At 39.0% G+C, this 21,213-nt stretch overlaps 1 protein-coding gene across 7 annotated transcripts in view; it reads right to left on the bottom strand.

Annotated features, from left to right (window-relative positions):
* LOC150083212 (uncharacterized) overlaps positions 1-21,213 on the bottom strand; it is a 319,934-nt gene that overhangs the window by 132,598 nt on the left and 166,123 nt on the right. For 6 of the 7 annotated variants that reach the window (XM_090377098.1, XM_090377097.1, XM_090377101.1 and 3 more), the window contains one exon: positions 6,713-6,850. The exons of the other annotated variant lie outside the window; for it this stretch is intronic. In XM_090377098.1, the coding sequence (XP_090233224.1) occupies positions 6,713-6,850 (138 nt within the window). The remainder of the gene's footprint in view (positions 1-6,712; positions 6,851-21,213) is intronic. 7 annotated transcript variants of the gene reach the window in all.

The following is a 21,213-nucleotide window of genomic DNA, read 5'->3' as shown; positions in this document are numbered from 1 at the left end:
GGGAAATCGGTTTTTTTTTACCATCTAACCCGGAAAATTGAGACTCTACTGTATAAATTTTTTAAAGTATTTCTCAAAAGCCAAAAAAAAGAAAAATTTGCCATTTAAGTATTCACTTTGCAGCATATATATATATATATATATATTTTTAAATATTACGGTCTTTGAGATAACAGAAGAGGAGAAAAAGCAGTATGTACTGGAACTTAAGAACAAGTTTGAGCTTCTGCAGACTGCTCAAGACCAAGATATCGACGAGGAATATTACAACTTTCTGAAAGTGATAAAACCCAACAAACCTATAAGTAAAAAGAAATCCAAATAAGAAAAAATTAGCCAAGAAACACTTGTCATGATGATCTGAAGATGAAAAATGAAGAGCAAGATAAACACTGACAAGGAGAAAATTGAGTATACTGAGTTATGCAAAGCCATTAAGAAAGAGGCTCAGAAAGGACATAGGAAGATTTAACACAAGAAAAGCAGAACAAGCATTAAGGGAAAACAAACAACTTAAATCAGCAGCCATGAGCAGTAATACAGAAAGACAAATGATACTGAAACTGAAGAATACCGATGGTTTACTTATAAATGCAGAGAAGACATAATTCAAATAGCAGGAGACTACTATAGAGAATTATACAAGGAGGGAGGGAATGATTCCAGCAGTGGGGTGGATGGATTGCAAATTAGTAACACATACGACATATCCAATATCCTTCCTGATGAGATAGAACATGAGTTGAAGAAAATTAAGAATCAGAAAGCCCCGGGGGAAGATGAAGTTACTGCAGAGTTGTTAAAATTGGGAGGAAGAGACATGACAAAAAAATTGTGTCATGTCACTTCCTCCTGACACTCGATACTGAAAAATAAATATAGCGTTATAACTGTGTTAGGATACAAGTTTAAGGTTTTAATTTTGTTCTGAAATTGTAATTTTATTGACATTAAATCGAAATCATGACTCAGACCAGAGCAGCAAAGCAAAAGGCTCAAGCTAATGGGAGTGCTGTGGCTCAGGGGAAAACTGAGGGGGGGCAGTTGCCCTCTGAATCACAGCCTTTTAAGATGCACTGTTTGCGGGACATGATACTGCCATGGGGGATGTCTTTGTGTGTGCACGATGCAAGGAAATTAGGCGACAACTCAGCGTTGTTATGGGCCTATATGAGACCTTGAAGGACAGGGTGGATGATCTCGAAGGAAATAAATTGAGGGCCCATCAAGCTCTCAGCTGCCCACATCAACGACAGAGCTTGCACTTGGTCATCTTGCAACACAGAGGCAGCCCCCAAGGCGGAATGCGCTGGTCCCACAGGAACTAGTAGTTGTTGGTGACTCAATTGTCAGGGAAACGGGGATCATGCTTTGTAAAAAGGATAGGTGAAACAGGACCAGGGTATGTCTGCCAGGGGCAAAGGTTGATGACGTTGTAGAGCGGATATCATCTTTTAAGGGCACAAAAGGTGATATAGTTGTACACATTGGCACTAATGATATTAAGAGTAGGAGACCAGCGGAATTACTTAACAAGTACAGGTCACTGTTGAAAAAAAGCCGTGAAGTAGGGTTAAATTTGAAAGTGTCTGCAAATTTTGCCCAGACACGATAGGAGGGAGTATATGATGAGAGCCTTGTTGATCAATTCGGCCCTGGAAAGATTGTGCAAGGTTCAAGGGGTAGAATTTTTTTCAGCCTGGACTGTACTTGTTAACAGGAGAGATTGCGTCTACAGGGATGGGATACACAAATAGAAAGGGTGCAAGAATATTTGCTGATGCTATCGAGGCAGTGTTAGGTGGGTCGGAAAACTGCTAGCCTGGGGGGAGACAAAGACTAATAGATTAACAGTGGCAGAGGTGAAAGGGATTCTTGCACTGCTTCTATTAGAATGAGCAGAAGCCTGAAAAACAAGATGCATGATATTTCAGAGACTGCTGGAAGTCATTGCGGTACAAGTAAACATGGGTTATGTTAGGGTAGCTAAGAATATAAACAGGTGCACATATACTTGCGTGTACACCAATGCTAGGAGTTTAGTAAATAAATTTGATGAATTTGAGGTTTTCTCAAAACATCAAAGGCAGATATTGTTGGGATATCAGAGACGTGGTATCACACAGATATAAGGAATGCAGAACTGGAATTTGGGGAGTACAACTTCTACAGAAAGGATAGACAGGATAGGAAGGGAGGAGGGATTATGCTATTAGTTAAGAAACACAAAATCTATGTAAGTGAAGCCAGTCGACATCGATGGACAGGGCAGTGTCGAGTCAGTTTGGTGTGACATAAGCATAGGTAAATCAAAATTGAGAGTAGGAGTCTGCTATAGGCCTAATGACTCTGATGAGTATAATAAGATACTGTACAGGGAAATAGAATGGGCTAGTAAATCAGAGTCTTATAATGGGGGATTTTAATTTCCCAGATATTGACTGGAATTTGTGGGTTGGTCACTCACACACTAGCAAGGCTTTTGTGGATTTATTGGCTGATTGTTTTCTACACCAGCATGTTGGGGAGGCAACTAGAGGGAGTAATATTCTTGATCTGATTATTAGTAGTGATTCTTCATGCATTAAGAATCTGCAGATAAAGGAACCACTAGGAGGCAGTGATCACAGTGTGCTGAAGTGGGATTTACTCAAGGAAGTAACTACCATTAGGGGTAAAGGGAAGGGTTATTGCTTTCGTAAAGGCGACTATGATGGTCTGAGACAGTATTTAAATTCTATACAGTGGGCCCAACTGATGATGTTACCAACAGCAAATTCAAAATGGGAAGCATTCAAGGAACTAATCTTGGAAGCTACTGGGCTTTACATACCAACCAAGAAATATTGTTCAAGGTTCAGGCCTAAATGGTTGTCAGATGAACTAATGAGACATATGGCAGAGAAGAAAAATGCATGGGATACATACAAATTAATGGGTGACATGGAAGCCTATGATAGATATAAGTTGGTCTGTAACCAAGTCACAAAGGAGATTAGGCAGGCAAAGGCAGATTATGAGAAATCCTTGGCAAAGGATGCAAAGAAAAACAGAAAAGAGTTCTTTACCTATTTAAACTCAAGAAGGAAAGGGATGAATCAGATTGGTCCACTGGATGTTGATTGTTCAACAGTTGAGGATCCTGCTCAGGTGGCTAACAATCTAAACAAGTATTTTGCATCTACATTCACACGAGGAGTTATTCAGGAAGGGGAATGTCGTAGGTGAAGTAAACATTGGCAGTGAGCTAGATGATTTTCTAATAACTGAGAGGAAAGTGGAGGAGAAATTGTTGAGGATAAACATAAAAAAGGCACCCGGGTTGGATGGGATCTATCCAGTTATATTAAAGGAGGCAGCAAAGGAAGTAAGCAAACCCTTAGCCATAATTATGAGAGCTTCTTTGGACTCAGGGGAGGTACCCATAGACTGGAGATGTGCAAATGTAACCCCAATTCACAAAGGAGGATCAAACGCTGACACAAGTAACTATAGACCTGTTAGTTTAAATTCGGTTCCAGGAAAATTAATGGAGGCACTGGTTAAAGAAGCACTGCAGGATCATCTAGACAAGAATTCAGTTATAGCTCAGACACAGCATGGTTTTGTTAAGGGCAGGTCTTGTCTGACCAATTTGATTGGATACAGGGAATAACTTTGATATTATATATTTGGATCTTAGAAAGGCTTTTGATACTGTTGCGCATGGAAGACTGCTGCACAAATTGGAGCAGTGTGGCATTGGAGGCAAATTGCTGCTATGGATAAAGGGATGGTTGAGTGGCAGAAGACAGAGAGTGGTAATCAATGGACACTGCTCAACGTGGACGTGGACTAATGTCATTAGTGGAGTTCCTCAGGGTTCGGTGTTGGGTCCATTGTTGTTTTCTGTATTTATAAATGATATTGATGACGGTATATCAAGCTTAACGTCCAAGTTTGCAGACGATACAAAGGTTAGCAGGGTTGTTAAGGACACTACTGATGCTATGCTGCTGCAACAGGAACTGGAAAGGTTGAGCAGATGGGCTGAGAGGTGTCAAATGAAGTTTAACATTGACAAATGTAAAGTACTACATATGGGAAACAGTAATCCTAGATCAACGTATCAACTCTGTGGTACTACGCTGACAGCGGTAGAGAATGAAAAGGACCTGGGGGTAATTGTGCAGGCAGATATGAAGTTCTCTGAGCAGTGCAGACGAGCTGCAAGAGTAGCTCTTGGTGTATTGTCAATGATATACAGGAATTTTTCCAGCAGAGATAAGGAGCTGATTATTCCCTTGTATAAGGCATTGGTCAGGCCACACCTTGAGTACTGTATACAGGTCTGGAGGCCTCATTTCAAGAAGGATTGGGAGCTTCTGGAATGAGTACAGAGAAGGGCAACAAGATTAGTGAATGGAACAAAGGGTCGCTCTTACGAAGAAAAGCTTAAGTTTTGCAAATTACAGAGTCTGGAGACTAGGCATCAGTGAGGTGACCTGATAGAGGTGTATAAGGCTTTGAATGGCTTGAGCATGCTCAATGCCGATGGGATTCTTCCTCAGAATAATCACCCGAGAGGGCATAAATTCAAATTGAGGAAGGACGGATGTCGGATAGATGTGGGGAAATTTGCCTTTAGCCAGCGGGCAATTGGTTTGTGGAATAGACTTCCATCACTTGTTGTTGAAGTTGATAGCCTAAACAAATTTAAGGCTCAGCTGGACAGGTATTTCAAACGAACGGAGGGGTGAAATGGGAGTAGGGGTTGTGTTTTTTGTTTTTTGCTGATGCTGAATAAGCTTGCTTTCTTGCATCATATGCCTCTACTAATGCTAATGCTAACTGGCAAAGCTCTTCACAAAATGCATTAGAAAAGGTGTGATGTCTAAGGAGTGGAATAATGTAATCATAGTTTTGCTGCATAAGAAAGGAAATAAATCAGAAATTGGAAATTATAGACCAATTAGCTTGTTATCCCACATTTACAAGTTGTTCACAAAGGTCGTTAATAGATTAGAAAGAATACTATACGAGAATCAACCAAAAGAGCAAGCTAGCTTTAAGACAGGATTCTCAACTGTGGATCATCTTCACATAATATCACAGCTAATGGCAAAAGCAAATGAATACAAAACAGCATTATGCATGGTATTTGTGTATTATGAAAATGCATTTGACTCTATACAGCATAAGTCAGTGTTTCAGACACTGGAAAGACAAGGCATAGATACCCAATATATTATGATTTTGAAGAAAATATATGAGAACGCTGCCTCTTTTATTAGACTAGACAAAGACAGTAGCAAATTTAAAATTGAGAAAGGAGTTCGACAAGGAGACAATATCTCCAAAGTTGTTTACAGTTGCCCTTCAGGAAGCTTTCAGAAGATTTGCCTGGTCACAGAAAGGAGTCAATGTGAATGGAAAGTATCTAAACCATTTACAGAGGACAATGTGGTCATAAGCCACAATTCTAAAGAATTAGAGGAAAATCTTAGTCAGTTGTGCAGAGTTAGTAAGGATTTTGGACTAAAGATGAATACGGCTAAAACGAAAGTAATGATGAACAAGTATGCCACATAAAGGGATATGATTGAAGGAGCAGTAATTGAAAAGTTGGAGTCATATAGTTATCTTGGACAAGTCATTGGCTGTAATAATAATAAATGGCTGGAAGTCAAGAGAAAAATAAACTTTGGATGGATAGCATTCAGGAAATATAGCCATATATTGAGGAGCAATATCCCAATTTGTCTGAAATGTAAAATAATGAACCAATGTCCCTCCACCCTGATTAAACTTGGGCACTCACCAAAAGAATGGAAGAGAAGCTGAGAATGATACAGCAAAGAATGGAATGAATTATATTAGGAATAAGACTGTTAGCTAAGAAGAGAAACACATGGATTAGGCAGCAAACTCAAGTAAAGTACATTCTTATCAAAACTAAAGAGCTAAAATGGTCTTGGGCAGGACACATAGCTCAAAGACATGATGACAGATGGACTAAGGAAATAACAGAATGGTACCCAAGGAGCTAGAAGAAAACCTGGAAGACAACGACGGAGATGGACGGATGAAATTTATGAGTTTATGGGTAGTAAATGGATGGCCATTGCACAAAACAGAAGGAACTGGAAAGTTCCTGGAGAGGCCTTAATCCTGCAGTGAATTGAAAATGGCTGTTGATGAAGATTCAGGTAGATCTCAGCTCAAAGAAAAATTTACTTTTAAAATATCTTTTTCTGATGACAAATTATAAATTACACGGCACCAAAATAGCTATTCTGGATCCATGTAATTTATAACTTTTTACCCAACACCCACACACAGGACCCTGCAAAAAAAAAAAAAAAAACATACAATAGCATGCATGGACAACAGTGAGTTAAACTATAAATTACATCACTGTCAATACATCTGGTGGGGTAATGCATCTGTGAATCACTGAAAATAATCGCTGCCAATTCAGGGCAAAAATTAGTAGAAAATCACAGTAACTCCTATTTTAGAGTCAATTACATTGAAGAGTGGGGAGGAATCCTGGCAGAATGGATGAATTTTATAAAAATGCACCTATCTACAAGAGAGATAAATCACACCCATCTCTCTCCTCTCTCTCTTTCTCTCTCTCTCTCGATAAATATGTGATTTGCAGCATGGCATGAACATGTTAAGATAACAATTATATTTATACAAAATATCATGAATTTTAATCATCTACCAGAACGTCTTCATAGGTAACTGCAGGATGAAGATTGGTAACCAAAACGTTGTAACCAAATCCATAATCACTAGAATCCACAAGGCAGTGGCTACGCAGTTTTTCCGTGACAGCACTGGAACATGAAGGGGAGTTTTCCTAATGGAGGAAAAAAAAAACAATGATGATGACATACATATACAGGGTGATTCACTACCAGTGCGACAAACTTGCAGGAGGTGTAGGGAGCACAAAGATGAATAGGAATCACATAGCATTGCAGGGTCCTAAATGCCTTCGTCATGTGGTAGAGGACGTTGAACGGGAGGTCGCGTGAACAGCGATCCCGTTGGAAGTCAGCATTTGCGAACCGGTTCCCGAGGCTGTAGGATGGACGAGTATTCAAACGTTGAACTGGCCGATATGCACCTCACATATGGAGCTGCGGACTGTAACGGGCACGCCGCTCTGCGTTTGTACCAGGAACATTTCCTGCACAGGCCTGCTCCTCATCATACGATTTTGGCACGTGTGCACAGAAGGTTACATGAGACTGGTTGTTTCACGAGAGGTACCATGAATCGAGAGCGAACGACGAGGACGCCAGACAATGAGGAGAATGTCCTACGTCTTGCAGAAGGCAATCCGAGTATGAGTACTCGAGCGATAGGCCAACGATTGGGTATTTCCCAATCCACTGTATGGAGGATACTGTCAACAAACCAAATGAGTTCATACCATCTGCAACGCGTCCAATCATTGGAGCCTGTGGATTATCCACTCCAGAGGACTTTTGCTACTTGGTTTCTTCAACAGAAATGGTTCGCAAATGCTGACTTCCAGGATCGCTGTTCACGCAACCTCCCGTTCAACGTCCTCTACCGCATGACGAAGGCATTTCGGACACTGCAATGTTATGTGATTCCGATTCGTCTTTGTGCCCCCTACACCTCCTGCAAGTTTGTCGCACTGGTAGTGAATCACCCTGTATGCATATTATGCACACATTCACATAAAAAAAATAAGGTTTGCTAGGGTTAATTTTCCAGAGTTATATATTTTGTAATTGGAAACAAAGTTAATGTTAATTCATAGAAACTTTACAAAGATTGCATAAAGACATGCAAAAATGAACTGTCCCATGGAATGAATCTTCAAGAATGAAAATTCTTGAGTCATTCATTTGGGAAGTTTTCTCTGCCAACCACTATACAATTTAGAACCATGGTCCCTCTGGCTCACTTTATCAGAATATTTAAAAAACACATTGGGAAGTGAAAGACTTCAATCAAACTCTGAAGTGAAAAATACAGTTGGTGTGTAAGCTCAATTTTTAAAGAAATGGAATATACAAACATTAAATGCAATAAGTGTCTTATGAGATGAACAAGCCATTCAAAATATACACTGTCCAGTCGAAACTTTACGTTTCAGTTTTGGCTGGACAGAGAATTTTGGTGTTGATTGGTAAAATGCCCTTCTTTTAGTAATCAGCCATTCCACCACAAATCGTGGCAAATTGCAGTGAGAACCAGTAAAAGTGGGGTAGAATTTTTCTCAGTGTGCTCTGTGGTTTTAACAGGAGAGACTGCTTCTACAGGGATGTGATACACTTGAATACTTGCATATACACCAATGCTAGGAGTTTAGTAAATAAATTTGACGAATTTGAGGAGCTGGTCAAGATATCAAAGGCAGATATTGTTGGAATATCAGAGACACAGTGTCACACAGATATAAGGAACACAGAATTGGAATTTGGCGAGTATAATGTGTACAGAAAGGATAGACAGGGAAGAGGGGTTATGCTGTTAGTTAAGAAACACAAAATCTAAAGAAGTGCATCCGGTTGACGTTGGGTGGAAAATGCAATGATGAGATGGTTTGGTGTGGCATAAACACCATGAAAGAAAAATTGGGAGTAGGAGTGTGTTATAGGCCTAATGACTCTGATGTGTACAACGAACAATTGTACAGAAAAATAGTGGGCCAGTAAATAAGATTGTCTTATAATGGGGGATTTTAACTTCCCAGTTATTGACTGGAACTTGTGAATTAGTCACTCGCACACCAGAAATACCAGACTTTTGTGGATTTATCGGATGATTGTTTTCTAATACAGCATGTTCGAGAGGCAACTAGAGAGATTAAAACTCTTGATGTGATTATTGGCAGTAATTCTTCATGCATGCAGAATCTGAAGATAAAGAAACCACTAGGTGGCAGGGATCAGTGTGCTGATTTCTGATTTAGCCGGCCTGATCTAGGCCGCCGTAGCCTAGTGGTCAGGCGCGCGGGTGCATAAGTACACGTGCCTTGAGTGACCGGGGTTCAAGCCCGTGACTGCTGAATGCGGTGCTGTTTCTTGTATTCTGTCTATCTTGTGAACTCCTCTGACCGTTTGGTCGTCCCGGAGTATAAACAGAAAATTTATTTATTTATTATTATTTACTTAAAAATGTAACTACTATCAGACGTAAAGGTAAGGGTTTTTGCTTTCGTAAAAGTGACTACAGTGATCTCAGATAGTTTTTAAATTCTATACAATGGGACCAACTGATGATGTTACCATCAGCAAATTCTAAATGGGAAGCATTCAAGGAAGTAATCTTGTAAGCCACTAGGCTTTTTGTCCAAACTAAGAAATACTGTTCAAAGTTTAGGCCTAAATGGATGGCAGATGAGCCATTGAGACAGAGAAGAAAAATGCATGGGATAAATTATCAAGTGACACAGCATACTATGGTAGATATAAGCTTGTCTGTAATCAATTCACAAACAAGGTTAGGTAAGCGAAGGTAGATTAAGAGAAATCTTTGGCAAAGGACGCCAAGACTTCTTTACTTATGTAAACTCTTGAAGGAAAGAGATGAATCAGATTGGTCCACTTGATAACAATGATTCGATTGTTGATGATCCCATGGAGGTAGCTAAAAAACCGAACGAGTATTTGCAGCTACAATTCATACATGAGGAATGTCTGTCGGGAAGTGAAGGCTGGAAGCTTATCAAACTCTAGCAAGGAGCTAAATGATTTTGTAATAACTGAGAGCAAAGTGGAGGAGAAATTGCTAAAGTTGAACATAAGAAAGGTAGCATATTATGCTAAACACCTGGGGTGGATGGGATCTATCTAGTTATATTAAAGGAGGCAGCAAAGGAAGCACATAAACCCTTAGCCATAATTATGAAAGCTTCCTTGGACTCAGGAGAGGTCCCCATGGACTGGAGGTGTGCAAATGTGTCCCCAATTCACAAAGGGGAATCAAAGCGTGACAAGTGATTACAGACCTGCTAGTGTAACTTCTGTTCCAGGGAAAATAACTGAGTTGCTCATTAAAGAAGCACTGCAGAATCATTTATCTAGACAAGACTGCAGTCAAAATACAGATACAGCATGGGTTTGTTAAGGGGAAGTCTTGTCTGACAAATTTGATTGGATACTATGATGTGGTGACAAAGGAACTGAATGCAAAAAATAATTTTGATATCATATACTTGGATATTAGGAAAGCTTTTGATACTGTTGCACATGGAAGACTACTATACAAATTGGAGCAATATAGCATTAAGAGCAAGTTGCTGATATGGATAAGGGGATGGTTGAGTGGTAGAAAACAGTGAGTGGTAATCAATGGACACTGCTCTTCGTGGATTAATGTGGAGTCCCCCAGGGTTCGGTGTTGGGCCCCTTGTTGTTTTCTATATTTATCAATGATACGAAGGTTGGCAGAGTTGTTAATGACAGTACATTACCGCAACAACTTCTAGAAAAGTTGAGCAGATGGGCTGAGAGGTGGGAAATGAATTTCAACATTGACAAATGTAAACTTAAAGTTCTGTATATGGGTAGCAGTAACCCCAGAATAACATACCAATTGGGTGGTACTACACTTAAGATAATGGAGAATGAAAAGGACCTGGGGGTAATTGTGCAGTAAGATATAAAGTATTCTAACAGAGCAGACTGGCTGCAAGAGTAGCTAGCAGGGATAAGGAGGTGATTGTTCCTTTGTACAAGGCAATCCAGCCACACCTTGAGTACTGCATACAGGTCTGGAGGCCTCCTCATTTTAGGAAGGATATAGAGCTGCTGCAACAAGTACAGAGAACGGCAAAGAGATTGATGAAATGAACAAAGGGTTGCTGTTACCAAGAAAGGCTTAAATTCTTGCAAATTGCAGCATCTGGAGACTAGACACCTGTAAGGTGGTCTCATTAATGTTGGGCTAGGAATGTGATCTGACAGACTTTGATAAAGAAATGACTCGGGTACCAGTCGAAGGGCAGCAGTATTTCAGAAACTGTATATTTTGTGGGCTGTCCTTGGATTGCTGTAGTTCAGGTGTTTCAAGAGTGGACAGAAAGTAGATGAATATGGACAGAGTAGCATCTGCCAGGCCAATGTTGGTTGTCCATGCTTCATCAATAGTCACAGGCTGTCCACGGCCTTTAACCCAGGTACAACAAGTAGCATTTCCAAGACCACAATCCAATGAACTCTCCTCCGTACTTGCCTTCAAATTAAGCACCTACTTGGCACCATTTACTTAAAGATGTAACTATTTTCAAGGGCAAAGGGAAAGGTTTTTGATCTTGGAAGAGTGGTTAACTAGAGTAGTTTCAGACAGTTTTTAAATTATATGCAGCGGGACAAACTGATGATGTTGCCTACAGCAAATTCTAAATTGGAAGCATTCAGGGAAGTAACTGTAGAAGCTACTATGCTTTTTATACCAAGTAAGAAATACTGTTTAAGGATTAGATGTAAATGGATGTTAAATGTACTGATGAGACTTGTGGTAAAGAAGAAAAATGCATGGAATTCATATAAATTATTAGATGATATACAAGTAGTCCTATAGTCTTAAAATATTGCATTTATTTGCTTGCCAATGTCACAAAGAACCACATTTATTTGATATACATGTTTACTACAGTTTGTTTGTTTGTTTTATGGAAGGGCAGCAAGGCCATAATGTGCCTAACTATGGTGAGGTTAAATACACAGTTTATGTATATAAATGTTGTTAAAGTTCACACTGCATTGTACAGTTTTATCCGTTTAAGGAATGAAAAAATTTTGGCCACATGTGGGGTATCTGCCAGGTGTTCAGCAATCCTTAAAGAAATGTTTGTCCTGGATAAAGGTAAATATAGCTTGTCAGTTACTCTCCTATTTGGGGCAATCAACAAGTACATGTTGGACAGTGAGCTGAGTGTTGCTGTTTGTACACAGTGGTGGACCAGTGCCTACAAGAAGTTAAAGGTGTGTTAGATGTGTATAGCCTATTTGTAGTTGGGCTAATATGACTTCTTCATGCCTGTTTTCACGTATACTGGATTTCCAATCTTGAGATGTTTCTTTATAATAACCTGTTCTTTATAATAATTTGTTCCCAACTTGACTTTGCCAGATGTGTTGCCATTTTTCAAGATACCGCTTCTTTATAATTGACTTGTAGTCTGTGATCGATAGGATCTGTAGCAGTTTTTGCAGCTAGATTAGCACGTTCATTTCCAGAAATTCCAACATGACCGGGGATCCAACAAAAGCTGACTTCTTGTTTCTTCCTAATTAGCTTAGTCATGGTATTCCAAATCTGTATGAGTTCTTGTTATTTGGTTTTTAGGAGCATTAGCAACTAAGGCCATATTGCTCCGGGGATCATTCTCTGACCTTTCCACATCCTCCGTATTTGGTGGTCACAGGTTCGAACCATCTGTATGAGTAAGGGGTTACATGATTTTTATTCTGCTGTATAGCAGAATAAAAATCATGTAACCATTTGTAAAAATCATGTAGCATTAATGGAGTCTGTATCAGTGGGGAGTTTCTTGGATTGCCGTGTAGTCTGCATGCTGGGTTCTCAATGTGGCATGAATTTACGGTATGTTTCCCCAACGACATGAGTGAAAGGTGGGACTGTATGAGAAGTAGTAGGCTGTATTATGCTAGGATCAATTTGCCAGTCACTGAGCAGGGAACGCAGGTGTATCCCTGTTGATGGGTTTTTAGATGGGTACGCTGTATAAAGGTTCTCCCAGTTAGGCGAGAAAAGTCCATTCCGAGTAGGGTTGTCCCATTGCCCTTTGAGTTTTGCTGAATAGTTTAACAGAAGCATTTGTCTGCGTAGATCTAAAGAGGTTTCAAGAGCTTCAGCATATAAACTTTGGACTGGTGATGTGCGGAATGCCCCTAGTGCAAGACGAACAGAACTGTGGTGTATGGGATCAAGCCAAAATAAGGCACTTGATCTAGCAGAGCTGTAGACCAGAGAGCCATAGTGTGCTAAATAGTACTCTTAAGATGTTAAGCTTCTTGAGGCAAATAATCTGGAGCTCTTTTATATGTTCGAGGAAGGTAAGTTTTTGGTCAAGAACCACAACAAGAAAGCAGACACTGAACCACTGGGATGATTTGATTTTCTAGGTGAAGTTCTGGGTCTGGATGTAGGTTACGCTTCCTACAGAAGTGTATCCCAACAGTCTTTTGGGGTGAGAGGGGAACTCTATTGTTTTGTGACAATTTTACAACTTTGTTGATGGCATCTTGCAACTGTCTTTCTACCATTCGCATATTAGGTGAATGACAGGAGATGCTGAAGTCATTGGCATACAGAATAGTGGACACTGTTTTGGTAGATCCCATGTTATAAAGTTCATTATTATGTTAAATAGGGTGGCACTTAATGCTGAACCCTGTGGGACCCCTTCTTCCTGGATAAAATAGGAAGATAACTCAACTGGTTGTTGACTAACTTGAAATGAGCGATGATGGAGGAAGTTTCTGATAAACTCTGGCAAGTGTCCGTGTAGTCCTAGGTCATATAGGTTTCACATTATGCCATACCTCCAAGCTGTGTTGAATGCTTTTTCTATGTCAAAGAGAACCTTGACATGTTGTTCTTTTCTTACAAAAGCTTCACGGATGTTTATTTCTACCCTGATGAGTAAGTCAACTGCCCTGATGAGTAAGTCAACTGCCCTGATGAGTAAGTCAACTGCCTCACAGAAACCGCATTGTATTGGGTTAAGAAGATTGTTTTGGACTAGAAAAGGCGGGCATTGATAATTTTTTTCCAGGACTTTGCTCATACAGCTGGTGAGTGCAATAGGCCAGTAACGTTGTGGATTTGTAGGATTTTTCCTGGTTTTGAAATGCCAAAACATAAGCATGATGCCATTTATCTTGGAAGGTGTTCTCGTTGAAAATTCTGTTATAAAGAAATAAGTGTCTTAAAGGCTGGTTCAGTAAGTTGTGCTATCATGATGTAGTATATTCCATCTGGTCCTGCTGCACTAAGTTTAGTGGTGGCTAAAGCATTGTGCAATTCTGACACTGTGAAGGGAAGATTGTATGCAGCCCTAGATGCTGATTTGAAGTTGGTGAAATGTTTCTCAGCCTGTGTGACTTGTGTACCTGAAACGGAGGTGTGTAAGATTATTATTATTATTAGCATTATGGTGCAAGGAAGCTTGAAGCTTATGCTGCACCAGGAAAAAAAAAAAAAAAAAAAAAAAACATGAATTACTCTGTGTGTGAGAGTGAGAGAGAGAGAGAGAGAGAGAGAGAGAGAGAGAGAGAGAGAGAGAGAGAGACGGAAAGAAGTAGAAGGGAATCACCAAGAAGAAGAAGAATGGTGATATCCAGCTCAGGACCAAGCCCATACTCACTAGATGTGTGCCCCTGGGGTTAGATGTCGTGGCTGAGATTTCCACGAATGATTTGCCCAATGTATTCACAATCTCCACTGGTGTTGTAACATCACAACCATTTACAGTGAGTATGGGAAGGCAGATGCGTGGATGTTTAAGAACACATACGTCATATTTTGGCCCATATCATTTGCATTTTTATAGTTCTTGCAATTGTGGAGGCGAAATGTCTCCATGCTTCCCTTTTGCTTGTCTGCCTAATATGTTTTGCTTTTGCCTGAGCCTGTTTGAAGCGAATTATATTTGCTGTTATTGGAAACTTCTTGAAGATGTTCCATGCTCTGTTCTTTTCTAGCCGCACTGCATTCATTGTTCCACCACAATTTTCAGCATGCTGATAATTTGTTGGATTGCTTTGGAATCGCTTGGTCTGCTGCCTGTAGTATTTGGTTAGATATATATTCTATGGTCAAGTTTATGGATGTTTGTTGGACTTGCTTTTCTTCCAGTATTGCTAGTTGCTTATATATATACTCCATTTTGCTTTGAAAAAGTTCCATTTGGCAGTTCTGTTAGAAAAGTGTGGAATGACCATTATCACTGGGTATTGTTCATTCCCTACTTTATTTGGATGGATAGTCCATCCAAATAGAGGATATATGGAAGCTGAGCATAGAGAGATATCAACAGCTGAAGTAGATCCTGTAGGTAAATGTGTATAAGTGTGTGTGCCATTATTAAGAATAATCAAATTGTGCTGGTCAAGTAACTGTTCTATAATTTGTCCATGTTTGTCCATGCTCCGATTTCCCCAGAACGGATGGTAACTATCGAGGTCCCCTAGGATGAAATAGGGTTGAGGAAGCTGACTACTAGTTCTTCTAGATCATCATAACTTATATTTTGATTAGGAGGCAGGTATAGCGAGACTATAGTTAAGTCAAAATTAACATTGACTCATACTGCAATTGCCTCAATGTTTATTTTTAATATAAGTAGTTTGGAGAGTATTTGAGTGTTCATTATGAATGCTAACCCCCCTCCATGTGCTAGGACATGGAGGGGGGGTTAGCATTTTCAGGTTGTTTAGAAAACGATCTTGCCTATGAATTGTATAGTTCCAGAGAAAAACAGTTATATGTGGGTTACGCTGGTTTCCTGTGGGCGGAGAGCAATAGGATCATATTGTGTGTGGGGATCTTGGATGTCATTTAAATTGCTGCAGTATCCTCTATAGTTCCACTGCAGAAATGTAAGCATTGTGTTTTATGTGATTTGAAATGCTTGATAGATATACAGGCAGTTCTAACTTTACAAGTTCCGGGGTTTATGAGTTGTTGTTTTTTTTTTTTTTGCAAAAAATGAATGTTAAACATTCATAAATACCGCATTTCAAACCACGCACGTAGCTATACAATACAGTGTACCCCAACTTTACGATATTAATCCGTTACCATCATATCCCGAAAATATCGTAATATGAACCCAATAACATTGTTTTTTGGTAATTAATTCCACGACCTCGGAAGTTCAAATTTTCACTATACAACTCCCTTGTTTTTATAGTGTAAATTGCATTAGTTACCAATTCAAATCATTAAACGCACTACACTTTCATCATTATCATATGTTATAAGAACCAGTTTTGAACGGCTTTGTGATATTTTTCTGGAAGCGACTTCGATATTATTGTTTTATGGTCGTGACGACCATGAAACAATAAAAACAATTTGCACTTTCTGGTTTATTGGGCTTTTCTGTTAGTGCAAGCAATTATAAATGAGTAGTAAACTTGATGTTATTGCATTTGTGAAAATACCGATAGCTGGAATTGTGTGGGTTTTTACGTTATTATGGTGAAATGTATTTGCCATTTACTGAAATCTTCAATCATATAAAAAACAAATAAATTTTCAGAATCTTCTCTTCATTCTTTTTTTTTTTCTAAGCTTCATAAACTTGTTACTCTGTGCAAATCGTGTTGTTATAATTTGTGCATTCCGTTAAAAAATGCTTGTGCATGCTACTGAAATTTATAAAGAAAAGAGAAGATTATCTTGGAAATGCCTATTGAAGCATTTTTGAAGAAGATGACTCCTAGTGCAACAAACCAATGAGTGCCGAGCCAATAATGAGTGATCAATGAGTGTGCATTTAGTCGATGATGATGAAGAATAAACATTATCATTTGTAAGTCAAATAATTTCTGTATTATTACAATTTGCTTGATTTTACAAGCTACATTTTCATTTCTTTGGATAAATCAATAATAATTTAAATATAAACTAAATAGCTAGCTAATTTCATTGTTGATAACAACCATTATTTTTAACATTGTGCCTATGGGAAATAAATTTCTGCTTTACAAGCGCACGCTAGGAACGAATTAACTCGTAAAGTCGTGAACTACCTGTATGCAAAAACACGAATCTGGTTATGAAAAAAGAAAAAGTTTTGGGTAAAATGAAAAATTCAATGCTGAAATACACTGATTGATCACCTGAATTATGATCACCCCTATGAAAACTGAATGCAACTCATTGACCGCATGAGGTGTTAGTCGACCTACGTAGTATAGATAAGGTGTCAGTGGTTCAGTAGGTAGCAAAATTACGAGCATGATGGAATGATTTATCGGACTTTGATAAAGGACAGATTGTGGGTGCTAGACGAGCTGGTGCCTCGATTTCCCAAACGGCTGAACCGGTGGGGTGTTCGAGAGCCGCCGTAGTTAAAGTGTACTAGGACTGGCATCAAAATGGTCAAACGACTCAATGGCAAAACTGCAAAGGTCAGCAAAAGGTTGATGTTAGAGGTGAGCGCCGGGTCTGACGACTCGTACAGGCAAACAAGTGCAGCACTGTTGAAAAGTTGACTACCCAATACAACATTGGGCCAACCCGGAACAATATTTGGCATGACCATGCATCACATGCGGGCTATATTAGCCGACGACCTCTACGGAATCCTCTCCTAACCAAGGTTCATCGGCATAAACGACTCACCTGGTGCAAAGAGAATGTAAGTTGGATTTTAGAAGACTGGAAGAAGGTGTGCTGGTCAGATAAGTCACATTATTTACTCCATACTGTGGATGGTCGTGTATGGATTTGGCATCAACAACATGAGGCTCTACATCCATCATGCATGGTATCAAAAGTGCAGGCTGGTGGAGGCAGTTGTATGGTGTGGGGCATGTTTCACTGGCAGGAACTTGGACCTCTGGTGCATGTGGAACAACGTATCAGTGGTCTCCACTATAATCATCTGCTTGCTGACTGTGTACACTACACTATGTTACACTTTTTCCTGAATGGCAATGGTATCTTCCAAGATTACAATGCACCAAGCTATTAATAGCTTGGTGCATTGTAAGTGCTTAATAGCTTGGTGCATTGCAGAAATGGTTTGAGGAATTCAAACCATTGCATTTCTTGTGCAGAAATGGTTTGAGGAACACAGTTCCGACTTTCAGCATATTGATTGGCCTACGAACTCCCCCGAAATCAATCGCAAGCACTTGTGGGACACCATGGAAAGGCATATCAAGCGTCTGGATACACCAATCACCCCCATACCTGCATTGCTAACTGCATTACACACAGTTTGGTTGTCCATACCTCCTGAACTCTTCCGACAACTTGTTGAATCAATGCCACATCAGATAGCTGCTATACTGAGGGCAAAAGTAATAGGTAGGAGATCATAATTCAATGATCACTCAGCGTATGTTCCAAACCACTCCTGCAATAAGCCTACTGTTTCTTAATATCAAGATTTCAGTGATGGCATTCATAGGCCTATCCCTCTAGACCTACCAACGACGAATAAAATAAAAATCAGAAAGAGACGATATGGCCCTATACAGCCTATGTGTCATTAAATTTCATCACAACAACAACAAAGAACAAATAAATGTCAAGTTGATATATAATTAGAATCAGACCAGGTAGATTCCATGCTGTCGACATCGACAACTGATGTAATTGCAAAGGATGAATCAGAGCTGTGAAAAATACCCAAAAAACATCTTTATCGTTTCACTATCAGATTTCAGTACTGATCCAGCTAAATGGAAAATAAACGCTAATCTCATTCATCATGTTGTCCAAAATGTGCTGCCTCAGAATTTAGGGTGCAATTTGAAATCAACTAAAAATTTCAATAACAATTTGGTGAAAAAGATATGCAAGAAAAGAATTGTTTTATATGAAAATAGGAAATGGCAAGGTCATTAAAACAGACTAGCTAATATTCTCAGAATCTACTGGAAAATGTATTGTTATGTGTGTGTGTGTGTGTGTGTGTGTTATTTAAAGACGGACTTAATGAAATATGTTATCAATTTTAAATTGGATTTGATGACTGGAAAAATGCACATGCAAGAATCACAACATGAAAAATCAAAAGAGCATTTCACTTCTATATTTAATATGTTGCAGTTCCAAAAGTCCACCCGGATTGATACAAAATTGCAAATCGAGAAGGAAAAATCAACTAAATACTGGACTGAAGTTTTAAGAATAGTTGAGGTAGTAAAATTTTTGGCAGAAAGAGGTATAGCTTTCGTGGTGATAATGAGCAACACTATAATCCTAACAATGCCAACTTCCTCGGGTGTATTGATCTTCTGAGTTTGATCCTTTTCTAAAAGAGCATATAAGAAAATACGGAAATGTTTCGTATCTATCTTCAACCACATATGAAGAATTTATCAATTTATTAGGGTCAAAAGTGTTGCCACATATCACATCTGAAATTAAAGAAGCGAAATATTAAGGCATCAGCATTGATTCAACTCCTGATATAAGTCGTACAGATCAGTTAGTGATTATTCATTATGTATCAAAAGATGGCAAAGTACATGAGCATTTCTTGATGTTTGTTCCTATTGAAAAGCATGATGCAAAATATCTTTTTGACATGATTGCATCTGTTCTTGATAAACATGGAATAGAAGTAGCTGTTGTTGTTTGGCTTTTTTTAGGAGCATTAGCAACTAAGGCCATATTGCTCCGGGAATATGTGGTGGTCATTCTCTGACCTTTCTGCATCCTCCGTATTTGGTGGTCACGGGCTCAAACCCCGGTCTAATCAAGAAGGTGTGCTACGCACTGCCGCTCCTGCCCACCTGGCTACGGAGGCGTCAACAGAAGTAGCAAATTACAGATCTCAGTCATATGACAAGGCTGCTAATATAAGTGGGAAGTATTCTGAAGTCCAAGTCAGATTCAAGGAAGTCAACAAATTAGCAGTATGGGTTCTATGTGCTTCACACAGTCTTAATTTAGTAGGGACCACATCCGCAGAAAGCTGTTTGGCTGCCGTTAATTTTTTTAGAATTTTACAGTCTCTCTACACATTCTTTGCAGCCTCACCACAAAGATGGTCTAATTGAGTATGATGGGGAATACAATCTCGGTCAAGAATCTGTCAGATAGAAGATGGTCATCACGTTACAATCCTGAGAGATCACTGAAAAAAAAAAAAAATTACAGTAAAACTTGTGCAGAACTCATTGATATCTCAGAATGCGAAGAACAAAAACCGACAGTGGTTCGTGAAGCAAAAACTTTGAGAAATAAACTGAACAGGTTAGAAATAGCATTAATGATTTTCATTTGGAAAAATCTTCTAAAAAAACAGTGAACAAAGCAATGTTCGAAATTTGATGAATTTGAAAAAATGGCAAAAGAATTCATTCCAAATTCTGATTACAGACAATATGAAGACCGAAAGCAGAAAAGGAAGAAATCATTTGATGAAACACCAGACGAATTGGTACAAGCAGAACTAAGTGCAAAAGATACATTTCATATTCTAGATTTTTATCATATTGAAGATTCACAGAAAGACAAAATGACATGCTGTATTACATGCTACTTTCAGTTTTCTTGTCTTCTTTTGACATAGTCTACAATCTATGTCAAAAGAAGAAATTCAAACCAAAGCCACAGCATTAGTCAACACAACCCCAGGGGCTCACATCTGGTGAGTATGGGCTTGGCAAACCCAGGGTCCTGAGCTGGATATCATCATTCTTCTCTCTCTCTCTCTCTCTCTCTCTCTCTCTCTCTCTCTCTCTCAGGGTAACTCAGGAATTTTTTTTTTTTGGCTGGTGCAGCATAAGCCTCAGGCTTCCTTGTATCATATGGCTAATAATAATAATAACCTATTCATCCGACTTAGAAGTAGACTTTGTATATGAATTCCTATTGTTTTCGGCACTATACAAGAGCAAAACGTCTGTGGCAGAATTAATAAAGGCAAAATAAAAGATAAACTGATTACTAGTTTCCCAAACATACACATAGCTTTAAAAATTTATCTATCCATAATTGGATTGAATGCTGAAGGAGAGCACTCATTTTCAAAACTTAAGCAGATCAAGAACTGTGTACGCTCAACAATGAACCAAGTTTGCTTATCGTCATTGGTACTTCTACGTATCGAGAATGATATTACTTGTCACATGGACTTCGAGGACGTTACTAAAGATTTTGCTACAACGAGAAGCCCAAGCAAGAAACTTTTGTAATCTTAAGAAATGTTGCAAGTAATCTAGATATTGGCGATAGTGTAGATTTTGTTTCTTTTTAATTTCAAATATAATGTTGAAGTTTTATAGCTGAATTATTTTTAAGTCTGAAAACCTTTTCCTCCCTACTTTTTTACTTTTTTTTTCCCTTTTCCTTCGTATGCCCTAGGCACAGTGCCTAATGGGAAATCTGGCCCTGCCAACACATGTGCATACTACCACTATAATAGTTTCAGAACTGATCAACGCCAGCACAGAACTCACTCAACACGTTCACCTCCATAACCACAACCCTCTAATCGATTCAGATGTTCCTATTATTACT

Source organism: Mastigoproctus giganteus, chromosome 7, assembly GCF_048544385.1.
Source record: "Mastigoproctus giganteus isolate SK-2022 chromosome 7, ASM4854438v1, whole genome shotgun sequence".
NCBI classification, from domain to species: Eukaryota; Metazoa; Arthropoda; class Arachnida; order Uropygi; family Thelyphonidae; genus Mastigoproctus; species Mastigoproctus giganteus.
The sequence above is the reverse complement of the archived record's forward strand: the minus strand, read 5'-3'. Positions and strand labels throughout refer to the sequence as shown.